The sequence below is a fragment of the Schistocerca gregaria genome, chromosome X, assembly GCF_023897955.1.
Source record: "Schistocerca gregaria isolate iqSchGreg1 chromosome X, iqSchGreg1.2, whole genome shotgun sequence".
NCBI classification, from domain to species: domain Eukaryota; kingdom Metazoa; phylum Arthropoda; class Insecta; order Orthoptera; family Acrididae; genus Schistocerca; species Schistocerca gregaria.
Window position 1 is genome coordinate 805,019,530 of NC_064931.1, and position 27,472 is coordinate 805,047,001.

At 40.5% G+C, this 27,472-nt stretch overlaps 1 protein-coding gene across 1 annotated transcript in view; it reads right to left on the reverse strand.

Moving 5' to 3' along the window:
- LOC126298331 (dynein axonemal heavy chain 7-like) overlaps positions 1-27,472 on the reverse strand; it is a 1,150,327-nt gene that overhangs the window by 606,314 nt on the left and 516,541 nt on the right. The window contains exons 29-30 of the mRNA XM_049989626.1: positions 15,244-15,436; positions 14,928-15,133 (exon numbers count right to left, since the gene is read on the reverse strand). Coding sequence (XP_049845583.1) covers positions 14,928-15,133; positions 15,244-15,436 — 399 coding nt within the window. The remainder of the gene's footprint in view (positions 1-14,927; positions 15,134-15,243; positions 15,437-27,472) is intronic.

Consider the following 27,472-nt stretch of genomic DNA (forward strand, 5'->3'; position numbering starts at 1 on the left):
AACCTCAAAGCTTGGTTGTGCTCGTCGATCCTCCCATGTGGTGGTCAATCAGAAACTTAATAACAAGAATGCCCCTCCTCCCCTCCCCTCCTCTTCCCCTCTCCTCCTCCCCTCCCCTCCTCCCCTCTCCTTTCCTCCTCCGCTCCTCCCTTATAGCCAATCACAGCATAGTAATAAAATGAGACAACCAATCAGAATCCAAGATGGTGGAACCAGTCCAATTGCTCTAGCAATAAAATTAAAAAAACCAAAACAAGCCAACCTTTCCTTTCTCCTCTTCACCTTCTCCTCCTCCTCTCCACTCAACCATTTTGTATTATTACAATGAAATGTAAAAGTAATAATTTCAAGTAAAATAGCAAAGATATTTGCTCCCACTCACAACACATACACATATTTTTATGTCAAATACTATATACTCAGCAGCAAATTTCAATACTTTTATACTTTACTCACTTTCATACTTAAACACTGCACTGTCTTACCAGTAAATTTCCTAACTCCACCCACTCTCTTTCTCTCTATCTCTCTCACTCTATGTTTCCATACTCCAACAACCTCTATCTGTTTTCATACTTGAATAATATTTAAGTGAAACAGTGTACTCGCATTAATGTGTAATACAGAGGGAATGGGAAAGAAATGAAAACTCAGACAAAAAATAGTCTACATAAAGAATTGATTAGATTCCAAAGAAAATTAGATGCACACTTGGATGACTGTATATTTATAGGCAACAGAAAATATCTAGAGTTTAATTTGTACAATATTTTTTACCTTACTTATCACTCTACAAAGAACTCTAGAATGCTTACAACCATTCTGTTATACTCAAAGAAATTTACTTTAGAATCTCATCCATTGTAAACAGTGGGTTGTTATAATTTATGTACATATTTGAGATATCTCAACAAGCTAACCAAGTTTTGACAGCTGTATCTGTCTTAATAAAATCAAAACGGCACTGAACTGTACCTTGTGGATGAACTGTATATAATAGGAGCAATATATCTTTAATGTATTAATCAACCAGTTTGTTGGCTTGAAACATAAACACTTCAGTGTAATAAATGCATTCATACTTATCACACACTTCAAAAGCAATAAAGTGTTCAGAATGTGTAAGGCGCTCCATCTTAAGAACTGAAAGAGGATTACGGTTAATGAAGTAAAGATCCACACAGTGGACACCAAACTAAAAAAGCTATTCCTTATGTTTCTGATTTAGACTGTCATAAAATGGGAAGGAACTGTCAATCAGAACTAAGGGAGAAGTTGTAGTCTAATTCATAATCGATTTATTGATCTTAAACTAGACAAGACAAGAAAATTATTAAAGAAACATCATACAAAAATATTTATCAAATGCCTTACTAAATTGGGATCTATGGTGGACAAAGTGATCTGCTGGGTATCAACACACGACCCTAACCAGAACACTAATCGGTTTATCTCATTTCATACACGTGAATCCATGTTATGGCATCAAACTATGCCACCACCAAGCATCTATATTTTACCATACAAAAAAAGGAAACATATGGTTCGAAAGAACAGGGTGCTGAGAAATAGATATTATAGCCCTAAATTGCAGCAGCGAAGACTTTACCATCCTACTGTTCAAGGCGGCACACTACGATGTGTTCGACGACTGAAGTCATCGACTGCAGGAATCTGTTATGAAATGCGCGTTCCCAAGAAATGCTAGTACGCGGTCTCGCGTTCAATTAATTCAGAATGCAGGTACTTCCCTAAGAGCCTCTGAAACCCCAACGGATTCCAGTGTGCAGGTGGACCCGTTTGCTGGTCTGCCAAACCAATTTGACTCCGTGCCACAACTGTGCGTGTCGGAATACGTCAAATGCTTGGACGGCCGACTCAAGACAAATAAGTACACCCACATGTCACTCGTTGTGACCGTCATGATATAAGCACTACCTCTGACGGTTCAGAAGGTGACTGGCACAGGCTCGAAGTCGCACCCTAGCAAAGGACACAAGTCTCACCGTTTAGGTAGAGACCTGCAGTTCTTTACTACCGAAGCGCCAGTACAAGAGACTTGTACCAGAGAGACGATCTCCCTTTCTCTGTGTTGCCTCCTCAGCTCGGTTCCAAAAGCACATATCTCTTTTTTGACCTCCCCCAATTTCGCACAAGCTGGAGCCCGGCATTCTAAACTCAGTGAATGGTCTTTGCACTGCAAACCGATTTGACCAATCAGAGACTTAAAGTTAATTGGCAGAGAATAGAAAAAAAATTCAGCTTAGCGGCTTCTTTCCCACGCGTTGACGAGTCTTTTGCTAACACAATACAGGGTGGAACCACAGCCCTCCATAAACAGCTTGTTATCTCCCCTGTTGGATCCATTTCAAAGTTTGCAAAGAACGGCCATAAACTAGCATTGACAAAACATGTTTTGACACAGAGTCTACACGTCTGGGCGGCAGTTTTCCTGTCCCACGGACATTTGCAGAACGTTTACATTTCTTTTGGCGGCTAGCTCGCTAACAAGGCCTACAATGCGCTGTCCGTGGCGCCAAGCTTAATGTGTTTCTGCTCAATACTACCGCGGCACGGGCCCGTCTGGAAATGTCTCTTCATCGTTCTCCAGAAAAAACGCGCTTTGTCGCCCCCACCAACGCCGTGCTTTTACTGCAGTCGTTTAAGTCAGCACCCTGTTCCATTGAATGCAGGTAAAGCTTACCGTATTTCTTTCCCTAGAGCACGCAAACAAGACCACAAACAGCTGCCCACCATTTCATCACAATGTATGAAGTCAAATAGCCGTAGATCGTATCCCCTACACCAAATCAGAAGTGAGAGTGCCCTGCAATCTCTCAGAACTTGTATTATTTTCTCATGCACTACTGAAAAAAACATCGTATGGACTGAATCCAAATTCAGTTACTTTGTGTGTTAGAACTAAACACTCTTGTGAATTAAATACAGATCAACAATTATCTTCCTTTAGATATCAAATATCAATATTTCTAATATTTCCTCTGAATGACACCTTATGAAAAGGAAGTGAAATTTTTATGTATATAAAGTTTTGTGGTAGTCGTGAACATTAGTTTGTATCACTATTTTTGAAATCAACTGTGTCCATTTTGTTCAGTCTTTCACGATATATTGTGAGCACTGTGCCATTTTTGAGAATGTTCAGTTCATTACATTGATAGCAGAGAATCTTGGTGGTAGATATGTCTTGCAGTCCTTCAGATAGACCAATACTGCCATTCATAATTCCGTGCTAATGCAGCTTGGACTCAAGGTTGAGTGATGCTCAGCTTCTTCAATGCTGACAGTTTTATAGTGCATATTTCACTTCCACCATCACCCACATGCTTTAAGTTATGTAACACAGAAGCAGAAGAATCGCTGTTTTCTTTTATCATAACAAGTAACTGATGAGAAAATATAAATTTTATTAGTAATAGTGCATATTAAACTTACAATTTTCTAATTCGATGAGGCATGTACAGAGAACAGCAACCTCAGCAACAGCGCCAATGACTTTACTTCTGCTAGCAGTCGTCTTGTATTCATACATATTTTCTTGCTGAGTGAGCAACGATCAACAAATTCTGACAAGCAGAAGTACTTAGTCAGCGAGTCAATACTTACACAATTATCAAGCATGTTGCATATCGCTGACTCGAAAAAATGCAAGTTTTTTTAACTGACAAGAGTATAGCTGTGAAGATTTTAAAATCTGATGGAACAGTAGATACATGCTGATATTTATCTATATATATGCTGCAAATAATATGACATATGCTTAGTAACTTCTCACTTCAAACTCATCAGCTCAAGAACGCAGTGTCAGTGATTCTCTCTCATCTCCACAGATTATGATTTGCTTGTTCTATTGAACATTCAATGTGAAATGTCTTTGATATTTATTCTAAAAAATCTGAACTCCATCACAACATATTTTACAACACTCAGTTGGTGCGAGTGTTCTGTCTATGTTGAGTGTGGTAGCACTGCATGCCACTTGAGACATCTACTGAAAGCTGTTGTTTTAACAGCGTAGTGCCAGCACGTAGCGTGACAGTTTAAAAACATACCTGTTGGGAGACTGCATTTTATGCGGGAAATGCAAACTCATACTATTTACATTAAGCAAATAACCGCTTATTTTTTGCTAATAGCTAGATTTCATTGCAGAAATAAATTTCAGGACTTTCACTTTTGCATTTTAGAAAGTAATTTTGATATGTAAAAATGGTCAGAGAAAAGCTTTAAGTGCTTCATGTTTAGTAGTATGATGTTTGATACTATTGTCGAGCATTTGAAATTACACATCAACATACAGACAAATTATCTGCCATTCTACGCAGCTTGAGTATGGATGGATGAGCATGTTAACTTGTCCATAGTGTAAAGTATAATGACGGATTTGCTCTGTTCTTTTATAGTACTGGGTGAATCACCTAAAACTTGCACCGAAAATGTTGTAGAAATGGAAAATGTTGTTGACGTGCGTTCCTCAGAGAATGGATTCGCGGTCAGGGGCTCCTACTGTTAGCCAATAAACAGATTGTAATAATGACATTTTCACTCTGCGGCGGAGTGTGCGCTGATATGAAACTTCCTGGCAGATTGAAACTGTGTGCTGGACCGAGACTCGAACTCGGGACCTTTGCGTTTCGCAGGCAAGTGCTCTACCACGAGTCTCGGTCCGGCACACAGTTTTAATCTGCGAGGAAGTTTCATATCACCGCACACTCCGCTGCAGAGTGAAAATGTCATTCTGGAAACATCCGCTAGGCTGTGGCTAAGCCATGTCTCCGCAATATCCTTTCTTTCAGGAGTGCTAGTTCTGCAAGGTTCGCAGGAGAGCTTCTGTAAAGTTTGGAAGGTAGGAGACGAGGTACTGACAGAAGTGAAGCTGCGAGGACGGGGCGTGAGTCGTGCTTAGGTAATAGCCGACACGGTAGCTCAGCGTGTTCGGTCAGAGGGTTACGCACCCTCTGTAATAAAAAAAAAAAAAAAAACTGAGTTAATCGATCATCAACGAACTTCATCGGATGTCTTCCGATGTCCGCCCCGAGCAGATATAACGAACAACAGCGAACAAAATGAGATTTTTTTTTAAAAAAGAAAAGAAAACGTGTTCGGTCAGAGGGTTACGTGCCCTCTGTAATAAAAAAACTGAGTCAATCGATCAACAACGAATATAAATGGATGTCTTACGACGCCCGCACAAACCAGATGCAACGAACTAAAGCGAACAAAATGAGATTTTAAAAAAAAGGATGGTAGAGCACTTGCATGCGAAAGGCAAAGGTCCCGAGTTCGAGTCTCGGTCCGGCACACATTTTAATCTGCCAGGAAGTTTGAGATTGTAATAATACTTACAAAGTTTATTTTTTGTGTAAAAATAGACGTTTTAAGTGGAAAATGCCTATTGATAGTAACAAACTGAAAATAGAGGGAGTTAGAATATCTGGGGTGTTCATTGCAGGATTCTAGCATAAGTCAATCAGGAGATATCATTTTTTGAAATGTTACTACACTGACACTTGTACAATACCTGTAGTACCACACATTAAAGAATGACACAATTGCATAGACTAGTAATGTGGATTCTGACTAGTAACGAGACAAATGACCATCACAGGTTGTGTTGAAACTGACACCGACAGTGGCCATACACGCTTCGAGTCTGGTATGGAACAACTGCTGCACACATTCTAGCATTTCAGCAGAGATGTCCGACCAGGCTGCAGTACTATGTCGTTGCTTATCATCAGGCGTAATTAGTATGTCCTTTTAGATAACTTCTTTCAGGTTTCACCACGGAAAAATGTATATAGGTGTGAAATCATGGGAACCAGCCGGCCAACGTACAGGTCTTCTGCATCCAATACAACGATTTGGAAACAATTTGTGAAGACATGCTGAAGTACTTTGTGCACTGTGGGCTGGACAGCCATTATGTGAGTACCACAGGTTTCTTCTTGTCTGCAGAGGAACGTCTAGTAGCATCCATGGAAGATACCCTGTTGGGAGGTTGTGACATTTGTGGACATTCAGTGTGGTGGTGATGGTTCACTATCCCACACCGTACGTTTACACTATGTGGACACTGATATTTCACAAGGTGAAGCCAATAGGTACTGTCAACAGATCAATAGTGCATAGTTCGGCCGTTTACCTGGCCATGACTGGTAAATGTGGGTTCATCACTAAACATGATACATCTGGAGTATCGTTTCTTAATGCCTATGTATAGAAGTTAACACGACTCCCAAAACCATTTCCATGCAGGTGATGATGGAGAGAGATATGATAGGGATGGAACGTATGTCAATAGAGAATGCATAGGACACTTGCTTGTCTCATGCCGCTTCCTCAAGAGATTGCACAGATTCGGATCAAGTGCAACAGCAAGAAAAACATTAATTTCCCCCTCTTCTGTCGTCACTTGCTTCCTTCTGTTACGTTGTCTAGGTGGCACAGTACAACTTTCATTTAACTGGTTGAAGAGTTGATAAATAAGTGCCGAGATTGTTGACGTCTGTTGCAATATCTTTGCTTCATATACCGTAGAAGAACGAACTGCTTCTTCTGACACTCTACAAGCACTATGAGCTCGTCAACTTATTCTGCGTTGGTAATTCCAGTCGTCCACCCACTACCTACTGCTTGGACTGGCTCACATTAACTGACATTGAAATACCTCGAAAACAACACACTGGATCCACGAAATTTATTTATTAATTAAATTTCTTCATCTCAAAAGGAGGACATCCAATGCCCCGCCCCACATATGATGGTGGGGGTGATGGGAATTTTGAAACCTTAAATGAGAATTCCCATTTTTTATTGCACGTTCGGATTACATGGAGAAACTACAGAAGTTGTGTTCGAAACTTTTTTCCGTTACGTGACAGATAGCGCTATAATCGGAAAAAATCAAAATGGGTAAAAAATCGTATATTTCAAAAGGCTATTCAATGACACTTGAATTAACCGCTCACGTTCACGTGGCAAGGGTACGACAGATAATTGATTAATAGCTTTTAACGGGACTGGACAGCCAGTTATTACTCGTAGTTAGTTAAACAGCCACAGTGGCACGTTTAGCATTCCCCTTTTCAGTTTGTTGGATGAATACAACGTTGATAATGGGTTTCCCATGAAAAGTTATGAAATAATTGACTGTCCTGCCCTAGAAGCATGGAGATGATGGGGGTGGGAGGTTAATTCAAGTGTCACTGAATAGCATTTTTTAAAATACGATTTTCCACCGATTTTGATATTTTCAATTGCAGCGTTATCTCTCGCAAAACGAAAAAAAGTGTTTCAGACAAAACCTATGTATTTTTTTCTGTAGAATCTGAATCTGAATTAAGAAATGGGTGTTTCAAGATTTCAAAGTCGCATCCTCCGTCCCCACACACGTGATAAGGTGGGCGATCGAGTTTGATATCACGGGATGTCCCCCTCCGATATGAACAAGGTCTTCAGAAAAACTGAACAACCTATATACACGTTATCTTTAAAAGAAATCTCCTTAGAGTTTCGCTAGACTTGATCAACAGCGCTGTTTTATCGATAACTAAAAAGCTCTACTTAAAAAATTCCAGGAATCTTTGCATTAAGTTGCTGTCCAGTGTTAGTGCTCTGTTCTTCTGCTTCTAAAGTTTTCTCAGACTAATACGTTGCAAAAGTCTTTGCGAAGAGGATGTTTCATACATGCGCTCATGGTGAGTACTATATGACTACAATAGCATACACAGTTTTTTATAAGGAAAAAGAACACAGATATCATACACACTTCATCCCTTTTTACATATAGTCGAACACACACACACACACACACACACACACACACACACACATATATATATATATATATATATATATATATATATATAAATGAGAACGAAATTTAATGCCTATATCAAATGCTGTAAACTCATACATACTTCCATGCAGTGATTTGCAACCTGCATTGGTATACTGGGCGATAACGCTTTCTGTGGGATTCAGAGCTTGTCAAGTCAGTTCCAGTAAACTGTATAGGGTTTGCAGCTCAGTCTCTCGTCGAGTGTACACACTGTATGGCATAACCGCTACACGTTAAATTCTTGAAAGTCCGTTTCTGAAAGTGAGTGGATTCTGCTTCATTGGCAACTTTGATTGTTTGTGTGAAGGTGTCTGCATTCATATTGTGATCAGTCAGTACCACTGAAGTAGTCAGAGTATTTCCAGTAAACATGCCTGTAATTATGAACAAGTTATCCCACAGCTGAAGCCATTCTGTAGGGGATAATATTACTTCAGTGTCACAATAGTGCGGGTTTTCAAAAACTTGAACTCGTGATTAGACAACATCCTGACACTGACACATTTTCTTCCACTCGAATTTAGGATGAAATTGCTGTTGAATGTGGATACGTACTCCTGTTGAGACGTCTTCTTCTGGGTATAACACACATCATTTGGAAATAAAAACAGAACGAGTTAAGCCATATGCTCATTGTAGATTGCACAATCATATATGCAAGAACAATGACAATACTCATATGATGACGACTCCCTTGATCGTGACCGGGCCAAATATCTCACGAAAAAAGCGTCAAACGAAATAACTACAAAGATCGAAAGTTGTCCAGCTTGAAGGGGCAAACCAGATGACGCTATGATGGCCCGCTAGATGGCGCTGCCATAGGTCAAACGGATATCAACTGCGTTTCTTTAAATAGGAACCCCCATTTTTTATTACAGATTCGTGTAGTATGTAAAGAAATATGAATGTTTTGGTTGGACTACTTTTTTCGCTTTGTGATAGATGGCGCTGTAATAGTCACAGACATATGGCTCACAGTCTTAGACGAACCGTTGGTAACAGGTAGGTTTTTTTAAATTAAAATACGTAGGTGCGTTTGATCATTTTATTTCGGTTGTTCCAATGTGATACATGTACCTTTGTGAACTTATCATTTCTGAGAACGCATGCTGCTACAGCGTGATTACCTGTAAATGCCATATTAATGCAGTAAATGTTCAAAATGATGTACGTCAACCTCAATGCATTTGGCAATACGTGTAACGACATTCCTCTCAAGAGCAAGTAGTTCGCCTTCCGTAATGTTCGCACATGCACTGACAATGCGCTGACGCATGTTGTCAGGCGTTGTCGGTGGATCACAATAGCAAATATCCTTCAACTTTGCCCACAGAAAGAAACCCGGGAACGTCAGATCCGGTGAACGTGCGGGCCATTGTATGGTGCTTCGACGACCAATCGACCTGTCATGAAATACGCTATTGAATACCGCTTCCACCGCACGCGAGATATGAGCCGGACGTCCATCATGTTGGAAGTACATCGCCATTCTGTCGTGTAGTGAAACATCTTGTAGTAACATCGGTAGAACATTACGTAGGAAATAGGCATACACTGCACCATTTAGATTGCAATCGATAAAATGGGGGCCAATTATCCTTCCTCCATTATGCCGCACCATACATAAACCCGCCAAGTTCGCTGATATGCCACTTGTAGCAGCCATCGTGGATTTTCTGTTGCCCAATAGTGCATATTATGCCGGTTTAAGTTACCACTGTTGGTGAATGACGCTTCATCGCTAAATAGAACGCCTACAAAAAATCTGTCATCGTCCCGTAATTTCTCTTGTGCCCAGTGGCAGAACTGTACACGACGTTCAAAGTCGTCGCCATGCAATTTCTGGTGCATAGAAATATGGTACAGGTGCAATCGATGCTGATGTAGCATTCTCAACACCGACATTTTTGAGATTCCCGATTCTCGAGCAATTTGTCTGCTACTGATGTGCGGATTGGCCGCGTCAGAGCTAAAACACTTACTTGGGCATCGTCACTTGTTGCAGGTCGTGGTTGACGTTTCACATGTGGCTGAACACTTCGTGTTTCCTTAAATAACGTAATTATCCGGCGAACGGTCCGGAAACTTGGATGATGTCGTCCAGGATACCGATCAGCATACATAGCCCACGCTCGTTGGGCATTTTGATCACAATAGCCATACAGCAACACGATATCGACCTTTTCCGTAATTGGTAATCGGTCCATTTTAACACGGGTAATGTATCACGAAGCAAATACCGTACGCACTGGCGGAATGTTACGTGATTCCACGTACTTTTACGTTTGTGACTATTACAGCGGCATCTATCACAAAGCGAAGAAAGTGGTCCAACTAAAATATTAATATTTCTTCACGTACTACACGAATATGTAATAAAAATGGGGGTTCCTTAAAAAAAAAACAAAAAAAACGCAGTTGATGTATGTTTGACCTATGGCAGCGCCATCTAGCGGGCTAACCGTAGCGCCATCTGGTTTCCTCCTTCAAGATAGACGAGGTTCGTTCTTAGTAATTTTTTCGTTTGATGCTTATTTCGTGAAATATTTGGCCCGGTCAGTATCAATGGACCACCCTGTATTTTACTTTCATAACGCAGTGTAGGAAACCTCATAAAACAAAGTGTGTGACCGATTTGTGGTAGTTCTCTGTGGGAACCTAATGCTAGAACCGTTGCTAGGATAGAAGACCCCAGCCAATTCTTACGTCACTGAGTGCTGTTTTCCTGAGGGAAAAATATATTCACGTCTCCTAAATGGATTTTCATGTCACTGTAAGAAGGTCAGGTATAAACAGTAGGCAATTTCAGACTGGTTACCACCTGAATAGCACGTCTGTGGCTTTCTTGCTAAGTGAATACTATGGCTGGGTGGTTTTCCACAGTACAGGAAAGTAGGCCATTTATGAGTAGCATCCAACACAGATTTCAGCTTGTCTACGAGAAAATATCGTTGTCTACGGCAGGGATTCCCGAACTGTGTTCTGGGGAAGATTGGTGGTCTGTGGGATGTGGAGAAGTGTGTCATAATAACCTTTTAATAACCTGGTCTCTTTTTTCGACCTTTTAATGAAGCATATTATTTTTAAAAACATTATTATGATTTCTGTGTTATTAGTTATGATTTAAAATTGAAGTAATCTCAAAATGAAACAAGTTTTTCTCGTTTCTAAAACTTTATTAAGCTTCAACACTAAGAAGTTGTAGCATCAGAGTACCAGCTTTCTCAAAGTGTTCCATGAGAATATGAATAGGAGGTGGGCTTTGATTTGCAGGGAAAACAAACATCTTTTTCCTGGCTATTAACAGCAACCTATGTTGGTTGTAGTTTCCTGGGAGAGAAAATGATTTGTCTAAGTTACTAATGGAATGCGTTTGGACCTGTGGAAATCTTAATCTCATGTTCAGGAATGAGGGTGTGGTGATTAGTGCTGCCATTTAAATGCAGGTGTCCTGAACACGACCATAGCAGGACGAGGGGAAGTCAGAGTGGGCCAGTGGAAGGGTGATGGCTCCTATCACTGCGAAATGGCACAGCACTGGATGGTTGCAGGCTGTGGCATGCTGGGAAAGCTGGGGCATGCAGGTAGTGGCCTGCTGTGGTGGGCCAACCCAGCATGTTCTGGCCCAGTGCGATGGTTGTAGAGTAGTGGCAGTGAAGCAGTACAGCTGGGGACACGACATGCCTAACACTCTGCCCATTATGGTGATCACAGTGCATGATCTCACGTGACTGACAGCACCTGAACTGTAACATCATATTAAATCCAAATCTTTCTTCAATTTGCTGGTAAGAAGTCATTCTAAACTTACAACACACATGAAAACTGAAAAAAATACAGGCTGCACCTGTATCTCATGGTCATTCACCTTGGATTATGATGTCATGGGACTGGGGGGTGGGGCGAATTGAGGACCATGCAGGCTCCACCAATACCCTCAGGTACGCTGTATTGTATCACTATCTTGAATTTCAATTTCATAGGGCTGCGTCATTATTCCAGGGTCATACTTTTATGATGTCATAGTACTGAGGTAAAACTGACAACAATGCAGACTGCACCAGTAACCCAGCATCAGCCATTCTAGATATTTCAGAAAATAGAACGATGCTTCCTCTTCGATTTTTTGAATTTCTCGCCATTTTACAATTCGGAGAACTTATCTGGATTCAGTTTCCTAATTGACCACCATTTTTTGAATATCCCAACAATTTATAATTTATTGCCACATGATACATAAGACAATTTTCTTAGACTGTAGGGGTTGGGGAATGGGAGCGAGGGAAACTGGCAACAGTACATGTCATCACAGAAGAGAAACTAGGGAGAAATCTAGAAACAATGCAGACTGCACAAGAATTCTTCCAGCTACACTTTCTCCTTAACCAACACAAAGGGGGCTCTACCACTAAATAGTTTAAATTCATCCATACCCAAAAACTGAACACAGAATGTGAAGAGAATGCAGTTTCCGAAGTCTGTCTTTAGGTATTATTAGATTTGTGCTATGTGTAGAGAGATATTTTCGGGAAGTTTAACTTACATAACAACAAAATTTCACTTCAAAGCAGCATAAGCGAATTTGGCGGAAATTGCAGTTCATGGATTTTTTATTATATCTGAATGCTCACTCTGAGACTCTAATTTTTATTATTGTTTCTGCTCTTTGAAATATTTCAACAATTCCTAAGGGAACTTAGTTGAAAATTTAATGATGTTGAACTTGTGAAATATCGAGTCCAGTTTGGCAACATTACTGATTTGTATTCCACAGAAATGAAATTGTAGTTAATAGTTGCTTTACCTTAATGAAATACTCACTATTGGCAGTCAAGATGTGTTTGTTTTTCTTTGTGTTGCATGCATAAACTGTTGTATTGCGAATTTATTAACGGTCTGTAGACTAAAGTGGATCCTGCCACATTTCTATAGTTCTATCATTACAGTTTACAGCTTAGGTATTTACAAATAACAGCTTTCAGCAAATATTGCTGTTTTATAGGATTATATTGCTATGCTCTGATAAGCAAAAAATCTACATTATTGATCTATTAATCCTTGACAATTAGGCAGTCAGTCAAATTTACTACATAATGCAATATTTAACATGACAAGCCAGCACATCACAAGCTGCAAAATGTTGGTGTGTCTGTGCATAAAATGTGTATTATTTTTGCCACAATAAAATTATTAATACACTCCTGGAAATTGAAATAAGAACACCGTGAATTCATTGTCCCTGGAAGGGGAAACTTTATTGACACATTCCTGGGGTCAGATACGTCACATGATCACACTGACAGAACCACAGGCACATAGACACAGGCAACAGAGCATCCACAATGTCGGCACTAGTACAGTGTATATCCACCTTTCGCAGCAATGCAGGCTGCTATTCTCCCATGGAGCCGATCGTAGAGATGCTGGATGTAGTAATGTGGAACGGCTTGCCATGCCATTTCCATCTGGCGCCTCAGTTGGAACAGCGTTCGTGATGGACGTCCAGACAGCGTGAGACGACGCTTCATCCAGTCCCAAACATGCTCAATGGGGGACAGATCCGGAGATCTTGCTGGCCAGGGTAGTTGACTTACACCTCCTAGAGCACATTGGGTGGCACGGGATACATGCGGACGTGCATTGTCCTTTTGGAACAGCAAGTTCCCTTGCCGGTCTAGGAATGGTAGAAAGATGGGTTCGATGACGGTTTGGATGTACCGTGCACTGTTCAGTGTCCCCTCGACGATCACCAGAGGTGTACAGCCAGTGTAGGAGATCGCTCCCCACACCATGATGCCGGGAGTTGGCCCTGTGTGCCTCGGTCGTATGCAGTCCTGATTTTGGCATTCACCTGCATGGCGACAAACACGCATACGACCATCATTGGCACCAAGGCAGAAGCGACTCTCATCGCTGAAGACGACACGTCTCCATTCGTCCCTCCATTCACGCCTGTCGCGACACCACTGGAGGCGGGCTGCACGATGTTGGGGCGTGGGCGGAAGACGGCCTAACGCTGTGCGGGACCGTAGCCCAGTTTCATGGAGACGGTTGCGAATGGTCCTCGCCGATACCCCAGGAGCAACAGTGTCCCTAATTTGCTGGGAAGTGGCGGTGCTGTCCCCTACGGCACTGCGTAGGATCCTACGGTCTTGGCGTGCATCCGTGCGTCACTGCGGTCCGGTCCCAGATCGACGGGCACGTGCACCTTCCGCCGACCACTGGCGACAACATCGATGTACTGTGGAGACCTCACGCCCCACGTGTTGAGCAATTCGGCGGTACGTCCACCCAGCCTCCCGCATGCCCACTATACGCCCTCGCTCAAAGTCCGTCAACTGCACATACGGTTTATGTCCACGCTGTCGCGGCATGCTACCAGTGTTAAAGACTGCGATGGAGCTCTGTATGCCACGGCAAACTGGCTGACACTGACGGCGGCGGTGCCCAAATGCTGCGCAGCTAGCGCCATTCGACGGCCAACACCGCGGTTCCTGGTGTGTCCGCTGTGCCGTGCTTGTGATCATTGCTTGTACAGCCCTCTCGCAGTGTCCGGAGCAAGTATGGTGGGTCTGACACACCGGTGTCAATGTGTTCTTTTTTCCATTTCCAGGAGTGTATCATCAGTGGAGAGAATGAACAGAAAAGGTCTCATGATAGAGCCCTGTGGTACATCATGTTTAATTATTGTTTACTGGACAATTGTCTTTTTTTAAATGACATTTTCTTTAATTTCATCATGTATTAGTGTTACTGTTATCTGTCTGTCTTCTAGGTAACACTTCATTCGTTTGTTCGATATGTTTCTGATACATTATAGGGATATTTTTTTGATCACAGTGTCATTCTAATTGGTGCCAAATCTATTTGACAGGCCCAGGAAACTATCACTAGAGTCTCACTTGCCAAACAGTACTTTAAGATGAGATTCTAAATGCTTATTAATGCTTAAATTACAACCAGGACTTCCCATTTTTTTTCTCTTGTGCTACAATATTATAATGTTTGAGATACATTCTGAGAGTGGCGACATGTAATGAGGTGCTACATGGATACTTACCTGGTGAAAAATTGCTTGTTGTCTGCTGATTCTTTCCTAATGAGGGAACACCCTTGGATTACTCGTGAAAAGTCACGCAGATTGAAAATATAGTGAGAATTTGCTGGTGTTGGACGCAGAGTTTTCATTACTGATGTATAGACACTTAGAGTAGCTTGAACGATGTTTTGAACAGTGGACATAACATCAGCAGCAAAACCATTTTTCTGAAAAGTTTCAACATATTTTTAGAAAGAATCATACACAGTATTCTACAGAGTTCACAAAAATTTTACTAAAAGAGTAATTTTCCAGTATATGTCAGATGTATGCATACCTTCAGATTTGTCATTAATGTTGATGAAAATATTTTTGTCACAATTTCATCAGAAAAATTGTTCATGAAGTATACATTTAGATGATGGAGTAAGCGTTTGGTTACACACTGATGGATACCCGCTGGAAGTCTCATGGCAGCAAAAAATAAAATATTTTGCAAGAATATTTTTCCTCCAGTTTTTAAGTCATACCTAAACAGATAAACGGTATTATCAACAATTTTGACATTTATCAGTTTGTGATCAAGTAACCTTCTTCATTGATAAAACTCATTATAATACATTCCAGCATTGTATTATTGTATGAAGACATAGTGGAGGAAAATTCTTAGATATTCTAAAATTGTTAAAAACTACTGGAGCCATATGCCAAATACGTAAGGAAAACCACATAGTGTGGTTGGCTGGGAGACCCTGATGGGTATGTTCAGCCATTTAATTGGAAATTGTTTTCTTTCTTTTGCAAACAATTACACCATTCCTTTCCAACGTATAAGAGTTGTTGTTTTTAACAAGATTTGTAGTGTAGAAACAGCAGTCAGGCTAAAAGTACTTTAAAATGGATTACATACACTTTCAACCACAAACATGGCTTATATGTTCCTCCTAGCGGAGTTTTGTATTGTTGTGTGCACGCTAAACTTTTACAGATTTAGTTTATAAATCCTTGGACAATCCCAAAATGTAAGCTTTTGGTTTTGTTTGGATTGCAGAGGAATGATGTCCCGAGATGTGAAATGCTCTTTTATATCATATGAATAGCATATGACTGACTGAGCTACAGAATGCAGCATTTCACTCATTGCAGTAACAGAGAAGAAGGATCCAAGAATATAACCCTGTTGAACTCTAGTGACAATTACAGCTGATGGGGAATGTTTGTTTTTGAATCAGACAGGCTGGGTTCTATTACACAAATAGGAGACAACTGTTGCCTAGAGGAATGATGTCCTGAGATGTGATATATATTTTTATATCATCTGAATAGCATATGATTGACTGAGCTACAGAATGAAGCATTTCACTCACTGCAGTAACAGAGACGAAGGATCCAAGAATATAACCCTGTGGAGCTCTAATGACAATTACAGCTGATAGGGAATGTCTGTTTTTGACTGAGACAGGCTGGATTCTGTCACACAAATAGGAGACAATTGGTGCCTGTGTGGAGTTATGTCTACCATACCTGTAGAACTCCAGCTTTTTAGTACCATGTCAGATGGAATACATCAAATGCTTTGCTTAGATCACACACTACAAGTGACACCAAGTCCACAGAAGAAACATGAGAGTTGTTGTTTTTGACAACATTTCTAGTGTAGAAACAGCAGTCAGGCTAAAAGTACTTTAAAATGGATTACACACTCTCTCAACCACAATAAAACATTTATGTAAATGGTTACGAGTTTCGGTAAGTGTGTGACCATCCTTTGATCCCCATAACATGATGGTATAAGTTTTTTATATTCATTTCAGATTTCTTCTGGTTTTGATGTATGCCTGTACTAGCCAACATTAGTGAACTCTATATGAAACCTCATTTATATTTCTCTACAACATATTGTATTCACCATTCCTAATTTGGAATTTTAGTTCGTGCAATATGTGTGTCACACATTGACAAAATACTGGAGGATCTTTTGAAAACAGAAACATAAGAATGACAACACACTCATTTTCCTATGCATATGGTGTCTGATAATACAAACATATCACTAAAACATTGTACAAAATAAAAAATAAAAAGTAAAACTAAATTTTGAATGATTTATTGTTATATTCTCTCTTACTATTATATATATACCTTTCATTTCATTTGCTTAGAGTCTGCAGGGAGTTCTCACCTGTAAGTCACTCAATTAAGACAACTTTATATATTGAAATTACCTAACAAATGAAACCTGTGCCCTGGACTTTTATCTATACCTGAAACATCTTTATCAGGCAATTTTCTTATCATCTTAGGTACTCCAGTGCAAAGCGTTTTATAGTCCTCTTCATACGCCATACCATAGATTTAGTCTCGTAGTGTCTCTCACCTACTTTCAGTACTGTACAGAAGTTCTCTTGCATATTTTTCTGGATGAGCACTACTGGATCAGCACAAAGGATATGTCAGAGAAAATTTTTGCAACAATTTGCGAAACGCCTTAGCTATGTTGCGGCATCGATGGCCAAAATCGATATATGGACATATAACATACCACTTACAACAATGAAACAGTGTACTGATTATTGTTTTTATCTTTCTATTTCGTTGTTATCTTGCTGTGTACTCTTATGACGTAAGTGTTTGGACCTTATTGTATGTGGATTTATGTTAATATAGTCAACAATTCATGGCAACAGTATCCAGATGTTATTTTACATACTCATACTAAGACCCCACGTTGGTGACCCACGACAACTGTAGTTTTTATATGAACTAAGAAAACACGCAGCGCTACTTTCCCGGTGAGGCAGTGGTTACCACAAACCATCAAAGATTATTGGGACATTTCGCTAGGTTGTGCTTCTCCTAAGTTGTATAGTGCTTCAAACAATATGGAGCCACCGAAGTCCTAAGCTGCTAGTGTACATGGACATGTAGATTCCGCGTGATGACATTCCAGATGGTCTCCCAAGGATCTGATTGAATTATCTCGAACGGAAGAGCAACAGAGATTTATACCTACTATGTTAAAGATCCTACATTAGACTCTTGCGTACGGAAGCAATATCTCATGGTTTCTTTCGACGTGAGCTTCCTCGCCGCTTTTTGAGGTAACAAACCCGTTCTTACTTCTCGGTGGAGCTCGGCCAGCCGAACCACACAGGAAGATTTCCAAGTTTTCTACAGTGTTACGGCCGATCGATGGGGCTACACCCGACGATACACCTGAACTGGTTCATTTAGTGCCATACAGACACTTTTCCAGCAATGTTTCTGCTGTTCAGCGGGTGTTAACAAAGGTCTCTCAGTTTCTACCAGAACAAGAACAAACTTGGTTCGCCATTGTAGAATAGGTGTCCTTGACTCACAATGTTATTGACTATAGTCCGAAAAATTCCACATTACTATGTCACGTAGGAGAGCATGCTTATATCAAAAGCAATCTTATCATATCACCACTTGCTTTTAACAAATTCGAGACAGCTACGATGACATCATTTCAAAGCATATGCAAATCACCTGAGCAACAAATTCGACTATTTTCTCAGAGCAGTTGAACAGATGGACACCCTCGCAGTTTTGGCGCCACATATGATCTCTAGTATATTCTGCATTAATACCAGACAATACACTGTGGGCTGTATGGGCAAGTAAATTGCCTCACGGGATTCAAGTATCCTTAATTTTTAACGAAGAACTCACATAAAAGGTTAAATTACAGACAGCAGGCCATGTTTTGACGTTACAAATGGATATCCTTGCTACCCAGTAGCCACCAGCAGAACATGTACTTGGCATCAGTACCGTGCTACTGCCTGGCAGGCTGCTGCCAAGCATTGCTGACCTCATCCCGTGTTTTACAACATGCTGCCTACAGAGCTGCAGCAACCATTTTGCCCTTCACCGTGGCTGACAGTGGCCAAGCAGGAGCAAATACATCTGAAGACTTTCGATGCTCTCACAACAGGTCAGCACAGCACCTCGTGCCGACCGAGATGCACCACAATCAGCAGAAAAGAACAAACCAACGAGTGCTACTCACCACTCTGGGTGCTATCAGTGGCCAACAGATCATGTGATAGTGATGGTTCCATGTATGCTTCAAAATGGCTGTGCATAAGTGATGTCTTCCATACAAGCACGAAAATGCCACTTACGATCTTCATTATGCTACAGAAATTGAGATATTATGAAAGTAAAAAACTTCAACTACATGGATCAAACTGCTTTGCTTCCAGCATCTGACCACTAGGACTACCTCTACATACATGGCAGTAGTATGAACTAATTCTTTCTAGCCAACTCACGTTCTCAGATCAGCACAATACGAAACACCACTACCCTTCCTCACACTGCAGATATCTTACCTTAACTCAAGCTGGCAAATGGTTCAGTTATTAGGATGTATGCAAGATTGACTTTGGATATGGCCAAACTTTTACATGGACTTTCATGCAAATGGAGATGAATGAATCACTGTTAGGGGCAGATTTTTTTGAGCCATTTTCTCTTTATCCCGATTCGAGACGAGTGCTGTTCAACAGAATATCCGGTGAAAGCATTCAGGGTAAGAATGGGAGACCTTTAGTACAGAAGACTGTTTCCCAACAGAAGCATTCAAACCCACTATGTGCAAGCTTCAGCAGTTATGACCCTCAGTTTACTATCGACTGGATGAAACTAACAGATTGTACATGGACACCAGAAGGGGAATGTCTTACATTGTAAAAGAAAGATCCCTTGTTATCTGAGACCCTGCGTGGCCAACACAAACTGGCAGAGCTTAAACGTCAGTTTTCACCGATAAAAGCATAATCTATTACCATCACTAATTTGAACCATAATAGTACTTCAAGCTCATGGGCATTTAAGGAAACATGAAGAACCTTTAGATGAGAATAAAAAACTTCATTAACAGTCGCAGGGACGACAATGGATATAGGTACAATGATGAGTTGCTCACCTGGGCTTTATCAAATTTGGACTCAATGGTCCCTAAAGGTATTGAGAACACATGCCAATTCTGAAGAGAATCTGCAAACCATTCAACACTGTGTCACACAGGTGGAATAATTGTGGACTATAATGTCAACCGTCTAAACAATCTTCCTTCCACATCAGTAACACATAAGTTAGTGACAGTGCAATCAGTACCGAGCCTACCACATATGTATGTTCAGTGCTTCCCAACCCACCCACCATGGTATTAAGGGAGATGCAGTGCATAAGATTTAAAGACGGCCCTTCCATCTTTTAAAAGGCATGGTGGTTACTTCCTGATAATTTACAGCAAAAGCTGTCATAGACAGAGGGCATCACACGTCCTTCCAACAGTGCATAGGCCTTTCCAGTTCATTTAGTTCATTAAAAGGAGAAGAGGAGATACTTTCCGGATGTGTGCACATTACAGAGCTCACAGTGCTCGAACTATTGCTGACCCGACATTGGTGAGCGTCTGCAAGTGTATGTGCATGCGCTGTGTCAGCTGTACTGCCTGTTGGGAGGTCTATCACCATGGCACTTGGCTGCCGACCACTGTAACTGCTGGTGCTTCTAGGTCAAGGGCGTCAGGTAAGCAGCTGCTTCAAAACCTTTTCTTTTCCCCTTTGGTGTGCCTGTAAGAGTGTGTATCGGCCAAATAACATACTTCATCCACCGTTTTGACAGAGGCTGAGTGCATTCCAAGATGCGTCCTGCACTTCACAACGCATTCCCTCGCCACTATTACATCATGTCATCTTCGCTACGGTATCCTCAAGTTATGACTATCTATAGGGAAGTGTATGAAGTTTTTAAAAGCACCATGAAAGTGCATCGATGGAAAAAGGGAATTTACCACAGTTGACGAACATATTCTAACCTTATTTTAAATTTAAAAACGCCAATCTTAGTACTTTTTTCTGATCAAACAACTTTATCTAAATACTGTACAGGCGTATTGTAATTATTTAATGAAATTAATTTATTATATCTTCATGTATCTTGTTCTGCTATGATTTGTATATTGCTGCATGGCATTTTCTATGTCTTTTGATCTCTCTTCTTCACATAATTAACTTTTACGATAAGAACATGTATCTGGGCAAATATACGCATCTCAACTGTTGTGTCAAACGAGTGCACCGACTGATAAGAATTAGAGGCCAGTCTACCCAGTAGAACTTTTAAAGAGTTTAGATATCCGATATTGGTGTCATCCTGCCTAATTGCCTAAAAGACAGAGTGCTTAAATAGAAGTAATTGATTTTGTGTGTATGGAAGTGGTCTTTGTTTAATAATTACTATATTTGCAAGTGCTTATCGTCTTGAATACTTAATTGTGGTCAAAGGTTCAAAGTAAGATTAGATTCCTCCTTTTCTCATCTATGATTGTGTACCGTCAACAAGTTTTTCACGTTATCCTACTTAGATGTTACCTTCGTAGTATATGGTTTTGTTGACATTATATGTCTTTCCACTGCATGTTCATGATTAATTGATCTTTGTTGCTCTTTGTATTTTTTCTTGGACGACTTGAATGTTTAGTTGAGGTTTTGTTTTTAATTTCTCCCATTATATTTGACATATGCATGAGGTGTCTAAAGTCCAAAATTTAAGAGTTCCAGAGATGTGAGGTTACCGTTCCTGTCTGTTGATATACTTTCCGGAATGTGAGGTCGTGGTCCAAGAACTTTTCTGCTCCTTACGTTCTTGGACCACGACCTCACATCCCGGAAAGTATATCAACAGCCATGTCACCCGGTCGTGAAAGCCTTCATTCTACCGTTCCTGTGCCTCTTTCATTAGGAGAACAAATATAGCCTCAGTGAGCTACGACAAGTTGTGGCTAAATGTCTCTGGTTACAGCAGACGTGATGTTGATTGTTGTGGGCGCCCAGCACGGCAGTAGTGGTTGTCGGTCAGAGTTGGCCACTTGTTAAGATAAAGGTGCCATAGTATGTGTTCGGCCATGTGCACAAAGATTGTTTAATGTTAGCGTGAGTGTAGGAATTGTCGTGCCAGAATGAATCATTTCAGACCGCAAGGTGTTATTCGAATCTTGTTGCATGATTTTGTTATTTTGAGTTCATAACTATCGTCTGCATTGGGATTAATAATGAATAGTTGCATCTTACTCTGTTGTAGTTTCAGAACTTTATTCACCGGCAATGAAATGTTATTAACTAGTCAGCAGTTAAAAAGGAGAAGTATGCCCTGATATAGCTAGGTGTCAATGAAACACTCGTCGAGAAAGAGGTGTGCACCTACAGGGATGCCTCTTCTTGCGAGAACGCTCGACGACTAGTCATAAGGAGCACAATGTAAACATACCTTTTTAGATACTACTAGTCCTCCACACACTAAAATAGTGCACAGTTCAGCCGAAACCGCCAGTTTATTTTTATATAAACTGACTGATATAATATAATGATCAAGTAATTTGACTTGTAGAATAACAGATAAAAATGTTTCCCTGATTCATTGTCATGCATGACTACCTTAGGAAATACGCGTTCTACAGCCACTGTTTACTGACGCTTTATACTAGTTAGTCCTACTTCAAATCCAAAGACTTTTAACGTAACTGACTGAGGAAAGTTGACGACTCATAAAATGTGGAGTCGAGCCTTATGATCCTCTTGTGTTTAATGAGGATGATTTTGCTGCAGCAGGCGTCACAGACCATGCTCTTGCTTCAGACAGTCCTACTGAACATGAAAATCCTACAGCAGACGTCACAGATCATGCTCTTGCTTCAGACAGTCCTACTGAACATGAAAATCCTACAGCAGACGTCACAGATCATGCTCTTGCTTCAGAAAGTCCTACTGAACATGAAAATCCTGCAGTTCAGAGTGAAGAACCTAAGGTCCTGTCCTCATGTTTCTTTTGGTTATTATATGCCTTTCATATTTTTGGAAGCGTTTTCTCTGCAAAATGACTCACAAATGTTCCGTAATGTTTTGTAAGGAGTGTAGACCAAGAGAAAATATTGCAACTCTGCCTTTACACTGTGTCATTAATTTTTGGCTCATGACCCATCAGATATAGCGAAAAATTATAAAAAAAACAGTGCATTTGAGTGTAGTGGGATAAAAATACATGTCTGCTTTCTTACAAGTAAAAGAGGGAATAATGAGTTACTCGGGTGTAGCTAATACGATTACCCCCCAAAGCAACACTTTGTCGCCTTTTGAAGATAACTGATGATGTAAGAATTGGATGCTTTACATATTGGTGGGTGCGCCGGCGCTCGCGTGTAGGGAAGACTGGGGCAAGTTGGCGACGTTAACGATTAAACATTTTTAATAAATTCATTTTTTTGGAGAAAATATTTTTTCATTGTCAATATCATTGCACTGGTTTTTATTGCAATGTTCGTAATTATATATCATTTTATTCTAATGTTATACGATTTTTTTGTTAATTTTAGAAAGTAATGTGAAACTTGACCAGGGGGCAAGATGCCACTTAATAAAACTGCAATGCATTATTATTGTTATAAATATTAATATATTGTTGTACATACATTAACAAAAGTCACATAAAAATTTCCCTCCTTCACAATTTGAGCAATCTTTGTGCCACCATCTAAAGCAGTCACAGCACTGTATCCAGTCTTCTGATGGAGGGTCTTTGCATATCTCATCACATCCAGGACACTGAACTAAACTTTTTTGGGGAGCATTGGTTGATTTTACCGAAACTCTGTTTTTTTTCTTTACATCAGAAGAGGAAAACGCTAGATTCTTAGTAAAACTTCTATTTCTTGCATCCCAAGCCCGTCATCTATGTTGCTGGAGGAGTTCTTCTTCCATCTTCTGAGCTTCTTTCTGCTCTAAACTGTCTTTGATAGGCGTGCTTGTTAAAACATTTGCACATTGTGAGTTCTACGTTTCCTCATATTTAGTTTTTCTTTTGGCACTGGTTTTAGGTCAAAAATACTTCTGCACAATTCTGGTTTATCTAGATGGCCACTACTTGAAGGTCCTGCTTCTTCATTCAGCTTTTTTGAGGACAGGACATTAGGTTCTTCACTCTGAACTGCAGGATTTTCATGTTTAGTACGACTTTCTGAAGCAAGAGTATGGTCTGTGACGTCTGCTGCAGGATTTTCACATTCAGTAGGACTGTCTGAAGCAAGAGCATGGTCTGTGACGTCTGTTGCAGCAAAATCATCCTCATCAAACACAAGAGGATCATAAGGCTCGATTCCACATTTTCTGAATCTCTTCACGGCATTCCCAACGATGGCTGCTTTGAAATAGGCAGTGCTCAGTAGCCCACCAACATTTTTGTCAGTAATCGCCTGCCCTGGATGAGTGACCATAAAGTTATCACAAGCTTGGCTATAATAGCTCTGTAAAGGTCCAAAACACGAAACGTCCAGTGGTTGTAGACGATGGTAGTGTGAGGTGGAAATCCAACCATAATTCTATTATGTTCCCTGCAAAATTTGATGGCCTCCAGCGTTATGTGAGATTTATGGTTGTCAACCAGCAACAAAACTGGTGATTCTGAAGTCGGCTTAACATGAGAATTAAAATGCTCCAAAAACATCACAAATGTATTTACATTGCTCCATCCATTGTCACTACAGTGTCCAATTGTTCTTGGTGCTGCTTTTTTCACAAGCTCAGGTCGCATCCGTTTTGGTCTCCAGGAGGGATGATGGGACATTAGGAAACAGTGTTGGTCGTAAGCCCACGCACACAGACCGATATCTTCCTGCATCAAGTTGTCATCCGTTGTACAAACGCAAAGGGGTCCTACGTACATTGGTAAAAAGAAACTATGGTATCACACGTGTTGATAGGAACTGGGACATCTGAAAGCAGTGTTCAAGCAGAATGGTTATACCAACAATCAGATCCATCGTGCTCTACAGACCTGACCTCAGCTGGACCAAACAGTAAATACAAGCAAATCGGTGGCGTTACTACCTTTCGTGGAATGCATATCTTCAAAAATAGGAAGAATTTTAATGAGATTTGGCATTAAAAGTGTATTCTGTCCGGCAGCTAAGACTAGAGCGCTGCTTGGCTCACTGAAGTATGATTTGGGTTTGAGGAAGCCCGGTGTCTACAAAATTCACTGCCATTGCGGGGAAAGCCTATATTGAACAAACGATTCGTTCTGTCCAGGATCGATGCGTTGAGCACCATTGCCACCGTTCCAGACAGAAAATTTTGCAGTTGCAGAAAATCATCATAGTAAAGGAAATTAACTGTTGTATGATGAGAGGTATGTGGTTGCCCCTGTGTCGCGTTATTGGGACTGTGTAAAGAAAGAATCTGTTGAAGTCCAGCTCCGAAAATATTACAGACAGAGAAAAGTGGTAAACTTTAAAGTAAGAGTTGGAACCCTGTTTTGTTTGACATTAAAAAACAACGGCCTTTGTTTCGATCATCAAAACGAGTCAACAGTTTTTGATTTCGATTTATCGATTCCGCTAGTTTTCACAATCGGTGCGCTGTCGTGCTTTCGAGGGCATGCGCGTTGAACTTGCTGCGGTTTGGTTTCAGTTTCCGGCGAGTTAATGCGACGGCTTACTCACTGGCAGATGGCGGCCACGTGGACCGCCGAAATATTGTGTCAAGATGACATTACCTTGCGGCTGGAGACCCGATATGAACATTATTTGACGAGTGGTTTGTTAATACAGAGCCTCAAGTGATAAGGATTATGAAGATTTTGGAGAGGCTTGAAAGAAGAAAAATGATGGCACTTGCACAGACGCAGAAAGAAGTAACATCGTAGCAGTTATGGGGAATATTGATGAATTGTCAGCTCCAATATCTTGTAAGAATGGGGGGTCTGAATTGTCTGTGGTGCCAGATGAAGTATGCGTGTGCTACACTAAAGTAGGTAAGTGTGTGGATAGCAACATGGGTGAAAATGTGCAGTAGTATCTACCGCACTTTGGATGTTGTTTAGGCACGGTCCAATGATTTTTGTGTCTTGCAGATTCGAATTGCAGACAGTGATTTTGTTGCAGATACTATGGAGGATGCCTGGTTTAACAGACCTCTTCATAAAATCTCCACAGTCTATAAGTTGTCCTACTCTTTTGTCCACATGGTGACTTCAGGAACTACAGGAGATTCAAATTTATAGTCTGAGGTCGCTAAAATTGCAAATAAATGTAAATTTTTGTATACATCGTACGTTTTTATATGTCGGTGCTGTGGTCACCTGAGTGAAAGAGTGACCAAGTAATCCCAAGGACCAAATATAAGTGAACTATTTTCGAGCGCATTACGACAGATATCGCGCCACGCTCTCGACCGTCACGTCCTGCGAGATCCAGCAGTGCGAGCTGCTTGGGCACGCCGTGAGCGAGGGCACCGAGGCGGCGACCATCTACTGTGGTCTTTTATTTATTTTATTCATTTATTCATTGTTCCGTGGGACCAAATTAAGGAGAAGTCTCCTTGGTTATGGAACGAGTCAATACATGAAATTATAACACGATAGTAGAAACATATAAAATGAAATATAAAAAACATATTCAAGCGACAAGTCGTAAGTTTAAATTAGGAAAATCAGCAATGTAACACTGGAATTTGCTTAATTTTTTAGCTCTTCCAGGAACTCCTCGACAGAATAGAAGGAGTGAGCCATGGGGAAACTCTTCAGTTTAGACTTAAAAGAGTTTGGGCTACTGCTAAGATTTTTGAGTTCTTGTGGTAGCTTATTGAAAATTGATGCAGCGGAATACTGCACTCCTTTCCGCACTACAGTCAACGAAGTGCATTCCACATGCAGATTTGATTTCTGCTTAGTATTAACTGAGTGAAAGCTGCTAACTCTTGGGAATAGTCTAATATTGCTAAAAACAAACGACATTAAAGAAAATATATACTGTGAGGGCAATGTCAGAATTCCCAGACTATTGAATAAGGGTCGACAGGAGGTTCTCGAACTTACACCACATATAGCTCGAACAGCCCGTTTTTTAGCCAAAAATACCCTCTTTGAAGCAGAAGAATTACCCCAAAAAATAATACCATACGACATAAGCGAATGAAAATATGCAAAGTAGACTACTGTTCGTGTTGAACTGTCACTTATTTCAGATACTATTCTAATGGTAAATAAAGCAGCATTTAGTTTCTGAACAAGATCCTGAACATGGGCTTTCCACAACAGCTTACTATCTATCCAAACGCCTGGGAACTTTAACTGTTCCGTCTAGCTAATAATATGCCCATTCTGTCTGAACAAAATATCAGTTCTTGTTGAATTGTGAGTTAGAAACTGTAAAAACTGAGTCTTACTGTGATTTAGCATCAAATTATTTTCCACAAGCCATGAACTTATTTCATGAACTACATTATTTGATACTGTTTCAATTTTACACACAAGATCCTTCACTACCAAGCTGGTGTCATCAGCAAACAGAAATATTTTTGAATCACCTGTAATACTAGAAGGCATATCATTTATATAAATAAGAAACAGCAGTGGCCCCAGCACCGATCCTTGGGGAACGCCCCACTTAACGGTGCCCCATTGGGGCTGAACATCACTACCACTCTCAATATTGCGAAGAATTATCTTCTGGTTTCTGTTCTTAAATTAAGAGGCGAACC